The sequence below is a fragment of the Oryzias melastigma genome, linkage group LG19 (genome assembly GCF_002922805.2).
Source record: "Oryzias melastigma strain HK-1 linkage group LG19, ASM292280v2, whole genome shotgun sequence".
NCBI classification, from domain to species: domain Eukaryota; kingdom Metazoa; phylum Chordata; class Actinopteri; order Beloniformes; family Adrianichthyidae; genus Oryzias; species Oryzias melastigma.
The window spans coordinates 5965657-5975594 of record NC_050530.1 but is presented as its reverse complement, the minus strand read 5'-3'; the positions used below and the strand labels follow the sequence as shown (position 1 = coordinate 5975594).

Below are 9938 nucleotides of genomic sequence, written 5' to 3'. Positions count from 1 at the left end.
GAATTTTTAATAATCAGGAGAACAAGTAAAATAAAATGGTAAATTTGGCAAATAACAAAATAATTTTTATGCTTCCCAGTTGATGTATTGCAAAATAATGTTTTGGATAAAATATCATTAATAATAATAGCATATATATGTCAACAATGCAATACAACTATTTTATTTACCTGCTTTTATCATTTATATCTTGCCTTGGTTTTACAATTTGTGATTTTCCCTGCATCTTATTGTGAAATATGGGAACTTTCGATTAGAATTGTAACTACTTTTATTTTTTTTATTTATCACAAAAAACAACAACAATAGAAAGTAAACAAACCACAACAAAATTAGAATAAAATACATTTTATAATTTAATCATTGACTGCATAACAGAACTCTTTTACAGTCAGTGAATTGAATGCAGTATGCTTCCATCCAATACGCTTTCATAGTTATGGAGGTTTTTTTTATTATAATTCAAAGCAATATGCAATTTTCTGTCAACAATTAATTTGACATTTGATCATGCATTTTACAATTATGATTCAAACAAAATTCCATAAAAGTGAAATTCCCTTTTATTTTGCAATTCTTTACTTATAATGTTAAAAGTAAAAAAAAAAGTGAAATAGACTAAAGTAAAAAAAAATGCTTACTTTATACGAATAAAGTTTATTTTAACACCTTTTTCTATCTGCTCTAGTGTTGTGACGTCAATCTTTTATTGTGAAAGTTCGTACAGGAAGTAGCTACGTAACTGCGTTTCTCTTGTCGAAGACACTTGTTGATAGCGGCGGGCAGAGGAAACCACCCATCCAGCTCAGTTTTGGAAGGTTTCTTCTGCACACTGAGAACAACTCATGCATTAAGAGTTTTTACCAGAACCTTCAGAATTTAACTGACTATTTTATACTCCGTGGAATCGTTTCTGAAGCCGCTAAGACGCTCCAGACTTCAAGCAGGAGAGTTAGCTAAAATCTTAATAAATCATCCAAAGCTCTCAGTATGTCTACCGAGGAGGCTCCAGCTCAGCAGCAGCAGCCCGAGCAGGTGACGAAGCCCGACGAGCCTCCGCCTGCAGCCGCGGAGGAGGCCAGCGGCGGGAGCCCCGCGGTCGAGGAGAAAACGCTCTCCAACCGCGCGCTGGTCCTGACGGGCTACGGAGGCTACGACAAGATCAAGCTGCAGGAGAAGACGCTGAAGAGCCCGCAGCTGAAGCCGGGGGAGGTGCTGGTGCGCGTCAAGGCGTGCGGCTTGAACTTCGCGGAGCTGCTGGGCAAACAGGGTCTGTACGAGCTGCTGCCCTCCCCGCCGGTGGTGCTGGGGATGGAGGGCGCGGGGGTCGTTGAAGCGATCGGAGAGGATGTGAAGGACAGGAAAGTGAGTTTAAACCCGTTCACACACACACACACACACACACACACACAGATTCCAGTAAGGCGTAAGGCCAGGGGACCTGGGATGTGAGGTCCCCAAAATCTTCAGTTTAAAAAAAAAATCTGAATAAAAAGAAAAATATATTTTCTCTAAGCTTATATTAAAAAAAACAATCATCTTACATTCAGCAAGTCCCTGCTAATGGCTTCCTAAAGAAAACAAATAAACAAAGCCAACAAATTAAGATTACCAACCTCAAACTAAAATAACAAAACCCAGCAGTGTAAGACTGCTAAGGAAAAAGAGGGGAACATGAATTAAAAAAAGCAGCATTTAAAAAGTAAGGATTACTTAATTAGCATTTATTGAATTTAGATTAGTTAATTTTATAAATTGATGGCTGAGGTGCACATTGATGATAAACTTTGTAGGTTTTTACATCCCTGTTGACCTAAAGACATCTTGTTTGCTCAACGCTATCTCCAGAATGAACAGATTTTATGTGGAAATCAAAACTTTGGTAAAAAGTCTGATCTATTATGAGTTAAAAGTACATATTATCTTGTGCTGCACAACATTTATTTAAAAAAAAATCTCATTTTGAGAGACGCTGGGTTCTTTTTATATTTTTGCTTCTGTTCGTGCCAAGCAAATATACATAATTCATATTTATTATTAAAAAACAGAAAGTCATTAATGCAACTCCAAATTTCCTAAAGGCTAAAGTAAGACTATATGGCTCCTTCTAGGTTTTGATCAGTAAAAAAAAATATCCCAAATGGCTCTTTTACTGTTAAAGGTTCCCGATCTCTGATCTAATCCCACTATATAGCGATACTTGAAAAATGTTTTAAAAACACCAAAAACATGGTTTTGGTCTTTTCTTGCCTCAAATGTTAAAACAATTATAATGTCGTGCTTGGAGCTCAATGTAAAAGGTTCTCATCACTTCAATGAGTTCATTCAGAACATTCCAATGTATAAAGGAAAGTAGTTTGGAACCAGAGCAGCTCAGCCATGTAATCTGACAGTAGCTATAGTGGAGCAGCTGCATCGTGTGTATTCAAAAGCGTATGATGATATCAAACACGCTACTGACCTCTAAAGCGACAGAGAAATGTTTATATATATTTATTAGGGGTGGCGATACAATACATATCACGATATCATCTCACAATGCGATATGTATCAAGATATATCCCAAGACTGTACCTGAACTAACTTTTTTTTTTAAACTCTACCTGAATATTAATCCATTGTAATAAAATAATAAAATTCATTTTTTCTAATGATCACGACGTTAAGCAGTGTAACTATCTCATACACAAGTTGGTTTTACCCAAGAAAATTCATGCTTTTCATTTGGAAAATTAAGAAATATTTGTTCTTAAAGGGAACCGTCTGATTTTTACAGTAAAATATTTTTCAGTATTAGAAAATAAAAGTGAAAAACAAAAGTAAGACGCTGATTGACACCTATAAATAATTAATTAAATATTGCCATGTCAGTATTTTAAATTGATACAAGCATCGCCAAATAAGTATCGCGATATATATTGCCAAATCAATTTTTCCCATATCTTTTCTTATAATTTTATTTTCCGTATTTTCAATCTTCCTTTAAATATTTAATATACAGAATTTTCGCCACTATAAGTCGCTCTGGAGTAGAAGTCGTAGTAGTCAAAAAATACATTATAAAGAAGAAAAAAAATAATATATAAGCATAAGTCGTACTTTTGGGAGAAAAATGCAATGCTTCGTCATGGCATGAGGCTACATTTACAAATATTGAAAAGGCGTGTTCAAGGGAGCACTTTGAATGTAAAGTCTAAGTAAATATGCATAAATGTGTGTTGAACGAGTTAAACTTTGACCATTCTAGGACTTGGATTTGGTAGTGGCATTTGAGTAGCGTCTTTTTTAATTCACTAAAGTTCCAACCGTTTGAAAATTGATCATGAAGCAAAACTTAAAAATTGTGTTTTGTGCCCAGCCAGAATTATATGACACCAAGCTTTTCCATTTATCCAAATAGATCTGAAAAAGAAAAAACCTCGTATGACTATTTGAACTAGTATTGGGTTCATTAAATCACTTTCAGTGCGTTCTTGAACGTGCATCACATCCTGGTTTGTGCATAGCTTGAGATTGAGCAGAGGTTCTTCTTCTGCGTTGCTGACGGTTGCAAATACACACACTTACAGTGCCCTCTAGTGGTTGTTTGTAGGAAAATAAACATATAAGTAGTGCTGCCACAAACGATTATTTCAATAGTTGACTAATCACCGATCATTTTTTCTAATTAGTCGACTAATCGGGTCAAAGTGAATGTAAAGCACACATTTTAACCATTATTAGCTTTAAACTAAGTAAAAATGAAAATAATTAGGATTATATTTTATTAAACTTTTAATGAATCGGTCATCCTCTGTCCTTCATTAAAACAATATTAATTGAATGAGAGAGAGATAAGGAATATACTTTCCATCAAACTCATTTTGACAGGTGACCTTTGACCCTACACCATCCATCAAACTCGTTTGAGATAACGTAGCAATTTAATGTAAATTTTATATATAGAGGATATATAGGGTCAAAGGTCACCTGTCAAAAAGAGTTTGATGGAAAGTATATTCCTTATCTCTCTCTCTCATTACACAAATATTAAAAAGAAAATAAGATTTTGGTGCTGAACGTTCACAACTTTGTTCAACTTTACTAAACTCTGACTCCATATAATATAAAGTAACAACTAGGGCTGCCACAAACGATTATTTTAATAGTCGACTAATCACCGATTATTTTTTCCGATTAGTCGACTAATCGGGTCATGCACAAAGTGGATGTAAAACACACATCTTAACCATCATTCGCTTTAAAATAACTAAAAACTATATATATATTCACACTAGCATCATCATAGATGAAATGTAAGCTGAATTTGGCCGCAAAAGATGCTAGTGACGATAGCTGAAGATGCTGATAGCCAACTAAAATATTAGTTAAAGGCCAAATTAGCCTAATTAAAGCCTAGGTTAGCTAAAACAGCTAGCATGCAGCTGAAATATTAGCTAAATTCCAAAACAGCCTAAAAAACTTAAACAAAAAAAGACTAAGCTAGCAAAGACAGCTAGCATGTCTGAAATAAAAAAAAACAAAATATCCTAAAAAACCAAAATAGTCCAATAAGCTAGCATAACACCATTATAATTTTCAACTTTACTATACTCTGACTCCATATAGTACAAAGTAACGACTAATCGACTATTAAATTAGTCGTCGACTATTTTAATAGTCGATTAGTCGTCGATTAGTCGACTAATCGTGGCAGCCCTAGTAACAACTAATCAAAAAATTAAATTAGTCGTTTAATATTTTAATAGTCGATTAGTTGACTAATTGTAGTAGCCCTACATATAAGACTATTTTTTTAAAAAAGTCACATAAGTCGCACCTGAGTATAAGTCTCATCCCTGGCAGTACCACAAAATACCCAGACTTATATTCAGAAAACATGTCATGTAATATTTTTTTTTAGGTCATGGCCAAATAATCCAACTATAATTTAGAAACATACAAATGTTACTTTTTTTTTAGAGCAAATACTCATGGTGGTTGGTTGTTTTAAAAGCGCATTCTTTATAAAAACCCAACTTTTTATGCAGGACTATTAATTAACATGAATTAAATGTCCACTTTGTGAGATTTACTGCCATCTAGTGGTGCTTATGGAGCGTCTGGAATCCTCTTTTTGGAAGCTTTCCTTTCCAAATTAAAAGCTTGTCAAGATATTTAATCAAAAAGATCACAAATCTCACTGTTTTTTTACGTCAAACATTGATTTTTTGATAAATATATAAATATTTATCTGTACGTTTGACAGAAGCTGACTGCTCTCTGTCCGAGTGTCGGCCGGACTTTTTTCTCTCCTCGCATTCCTGTTCTCCCAGGAATCCTCTGGAGGGATCGGTTTTGGAGAGGAGCTTTAAAACTCAAACCCCAGCTCTAAAAGCAAAAAAAAAGAAGAACAGTTGTGAAATCCCACCTGAGTGCAAAAACCTAAAAAATCTGAAAGGGAGAAACTATTTTTCAGGGGCAACACAAAAAGATGCTGAAATATTTCTGAAGGGACAGAAACCGAACAAAGCTTCTCAGGATGACGACTGCTTGGGTGTGGTGGTTTAAAAAAAAAAAAACCTCTTGGGATCCAGACAGACCGTATAGGATTTTCCCCGATTCCCTCTCCAGCTTCTCTGCAGCAGATGTTGCAGAGCCAGATAACAGCTGTCACCCCTTGAATTATGTCTGTGGGAGATGGTGTCGATTGTTTCAGCACCAAACTATTCCAGCTGCTTTCCTTCTTTTATGAACCGTTTGATCGCAGCGTGTTAAGCGATCTTTCCAGTACGAAGTTTTCCATTTAAAGCAGTGACATTTATTGTTGTAAAGTATTAACATACTTTTGTCTGTTTATACTGTAAGTTTTTTTTCTTGTAGACATTTTTTTTTTTTTGCAGAGATTTCAGCTTTAAAGTAAAAGAATGCAGGAGTTAGTTGTGTTTGCTGCTTTGTCGTTTGTGTTCATTCCATCACTTTGTTGATGTAGTGGTATTTGGCACAAAAACACTCGCCAGAGCGTCCCGCCCTCCATTCTTAGCGTGCTGTAAACAAAAGTCAAGTTATTTCCCTGGTTATTTTTCCTGCATGGACACTAATATAGACAACAACTGAACATAAATGGTCCTAAATGATGTTTTTCCTTTTTTGCAACAACATTGAGATATTTTTGTGAGACTGACTTGAAACAAGAAGGTTTTAAAGTCCACTATGACCATTTTTTTATTATAAAAAAAAAAAGCGTGTTTTAATTATGATTATGACGTTTTTAATCAAAATCCTACAACCTAAATGTCTTAAATAGCCATTTTTAATGTTGATCTGAAGCCTCTGTTTCCAAAATTTCCTCTGAGGGGGCGTGGCTTTTGGAGCTGAGCTGAGTAGCTCCTCCCCTGATCCCCCTCTGTCTGATTATTATTTCGCTTGGTCTAGGAATATCGGTTTGACCCGGATGTCAGCTCGGATGAGGAAGTGAAGAGCTGCATGGACCAAACGTTCTACAAAAGTCTGATTCTTTCTCCTTCCAGTTCACCAAAGAGACTTTTAGCTAATGGTGTGAATGTTTAGTCAGGACTCACACTATAGCGATTCTCCTGCTCCTTTCCGTACGTTATTTTAGCACGTAAAAACTCATTCACACTTTCAACAATTTTGGTATCAAATTGTTCAGCTTATTCAGCAATTTTCTGCTTGTATTTTTGTTATTCATAAACTTTATAGTTTTTTTTAAATATTGAGCAAAATATGCCCCATAGAAAATGAATGAGAATGTTGTCAAATTTAAAAATTTTAAGTTTATTAGCAACAAGCCTTTAAACATATTCACGGGCTATGTTTTCATCTTTTATAGTAATTTTCAAAAAATTTAGAGTTTACCTAATACTTTAACAACATGCTAACGTTTTTGGCTAATTTAGTTTACTAATGAATTTTTGGCTATTTTGGAGTTTAGCTAGTATTTAAGCAATGTTCTAGCTTTTTTGGCTAATTTGTTATCTACTGAGGTTTTTTTTCACTAACTTAGAGTTTAGCTTCTATTTTAGCAACAGACTAATGTTTTTGAGTAATTTAGTTTACTGATGAATTTTAGGCTATTTTGGAGTCTAGCTAGGATTCAAACAACAAGCTAGCTTTTTTGGCTAATTTGGTATCTAAGGTTTTCAGAGCTAATTTGGAGTTTAGCTAATATTTTAGCAACATGCTAACGTTTGGGGCTAATTAGTTATCTAATCAGGCTTTTTAAGGTTATTTTAGAGTTTAGCTTCTATTTTAGCGACAGGCTAATGTTTTTGACAAATTTAGCTTACTGAGGAATTTTAGGATATTTTGGAGTTTAGTTAGTATCTAAGCATGGTGTTAGCTTTTTGGCTAATTTGGCATCTACTGAGGTTTTTGGGCTAATTTGAGCTCATATTTAAGCAACACACTAAATATTTTAGCAAATTGGCATCTATTAAGGATTTTTAAATATTTTTACTACATATTTTTCATAATTTTCCAGTCTTTTGGCAAATTTAACATTTTGCAAATAGCTTTTGCATTTCCAACAAATCCTTTCATCAATTAAATGAATTGCGTCACCATTTTCAGTAAAAGCTTCAGCATACTTAGTGACTACTTTCAGCAAAAGGAATTCACACTAGCATTATCACAGGTAATGCAACTTATCTAGCTATCAAATGTTTATTGACGTTGCTGTGATCAATACATTCAATCATTGGTTTCTCAGAGTTCTTGATAAAATAATGAAAGCTAACATCAAAATGCTCTTTCACTGATTTACAATCCTTTCCAACTGCGGTCAAATGAGCCGCCGTTCACATTTCCGTGGTCACATCAAGAAGCTCCGTGGAGTCTGGTGGAGATTTTCCAGCGTTCTCAGTCCTGCTACCGTAAGTATTGGATGAAACTCACACCAAAAATCCAGTGATGCTGATTTGACCACAGAAATGTGAACGGCGGCTCATTTGACTGCAGTCAATGTGAAGATACCATCTTCTCTTCTCCAGAACCTGAACTAGACACTAGGAACAGATGAGGGTTTAGTGCATGTGCAGCAGAGCTGTTGATGGAAAGAAGATCATTCATTCAAACAGAGTCTGTTCAAGACAGTTTGATTGATTTAAAAGGAGAAATACTCAGAAATGCAAAAACAAAATGATTTCTTATCACATTTGTTCTCTTTCAGAAGAAAAATGCCACAAATACATGTTAAAAACTCAAAAACACAATTTTCATTGGAGGGGGACTTTAAGCACAAATCTGCGTTAAATTGAACATTTCTGTGGCGAGCGTGTCATCTGTCTAATGTCACGGGTTCTGCGCGACAGGAAGTCATGCAGCTCAAAGATCTCTGAGCTGTTTTTAAGAGGAAGTAGCGGAGCTGTTATAATCTGATCGCACTTTTCCTGTGGCCTTCGCCGTGTAGGAAGCTTTTTTTCCTAAAAACTACAGCGATGGATTCCCTTTGGGAGCGAGACACCAGACTTACAATTAGTTCCAAACATTTGAGGGACAGGAAGTGATAGTTTCAGTGTAATTATTAGCGTAGTTCCTTTATAAAGCCCTCTTTGTGCGTTGAATATTCAGGATGCACATTTAAAAAATGTCTTTTTCCTAATCTGAAGTGTGTTTTTGGTTCACCGGCTGCTGTTTCCTGTGGTACAGGATATTTTCAAACAGGAACAGGACACAGAGAAGGAATGCTGCTCAAAATGGAAGCTAGAAAACTTGACTGGAATGAAAAAAAAAAGATTGATGGTTCAAACACTCAGAAACTTTATTGCACACAAATCTTCCTCTTCTTCTCACCTGTGTCCTCCTGTTTTCTTCTCCAGGTGGGAGATCGCGTTATTGCGATGAACCGCAGCGGCATGTGGCAGGAGTGGGTTGTGGTCCCCGCTCAGAGGACCTTCCACATGCCCGAGGAGATGAGCTTTGAGGAAGCGGCCGCTCTGCCGATAAACTACATGACGGCGTACATGATGCTCTTTGAGATGGCCAACCTCCGGCCTGGAAAGAGCGTCCTCATTCACATGGCAGCAGGTGGGGGAGCACGCGAACTCGTGCGCCAAAAACTCCAAAAACAAATATTTAAAAAATCTCGTGCTGACGCTCGAGTTTCAATCTTTATTCAAGCAAAGGTCAAAAAACAAAACAAAAGAACACATTTTTGTTGCTTCTAATGCAAAATTCTCAACTTTTTTTCCTTCCTGCAGTTTTTGTGGTTAGAATTCTTTCATAAAACAGACATTTTTCTGTGTTTTAGGTACAATAAACCCTATTAGTAATCAGTATTACTGAAAAAGTTATCGCTAAGACATGTTATTATTAAATGAATTGTTATTAGAAAGCTGCGCGCTGAAGTTCGATCACTGCAAGTCGTCACACCTGCGACTTAATTGTCAATCTATTTTTAACAATTTTTCTGTGTTTTAGGTAGAATAAACCCAATCTTTAATACATTTAAAGAAGAAAAGCCATTGTTACAGCATTTAAAATTATATAAATATGTAAAATTGTTTTGACAGTCAAGTTAGATGATTTAACCATCAATCTATTCAAAATTTTCTCTGTTTTAGGTACAATAAATCTGATTATTAATTAGTTTAAAGGAAAAAAATCATTATTACAGCCTCTTGAATTAAATTATTATGTAAATTGTTCTAAGAAAGTCTTAGGTGATGAAGTTGAATCACATGAGCGTTCACGTCTGTGACTTAACTGTCAATCCATTAAATAAAAAGTACATTTTTAGTATTTTTGGTACAATAAACTCAATTAATTAAACCTATTAAGGAGGAAAAGTCTTCATTATGGCATCTTAATTTACACCAATAAGTACAATTGTTCTTAGAAAGCCGTACATTCTGATCCATAAAAACATAAAAAACACATTTTTCAGTGTTTTAAGTGAAATAAACCTGATTATTAATCATTTTAAAGAAGAAAAGTCA

At 35.1% G+C, this 9938-nt stretch overlaps 1 protein-coding gene across 1 annotated transcript in view; it reads left to right on the top strand.

Annotated features, from left to right (window-relative positions):
• Positions 1 to 304: 304 nt before the first annotated feature.
• The window catches only part of LOC112154156 (synaptic vesicle membrane protein VAT-1 homolog), an 18035-nt gene continuing 8401 nt past the window's right edge, over positions 305 to 9938 (top strand). The window contains exons 1-2 of the mRNA XM_024284877.2: positions 305 to 1365; positions 8820 to 9027. Coding sequence (XP_024140645.1) covers positions 991 to 1365; positions 8820 to 9027 — 583 coding nt within the window. The 5' untranslated portion in view covers positions 305 to 990. The remainder of the gene's footprint in view (positions 1366 to 8819; positions 9028 to 9938) is intronic.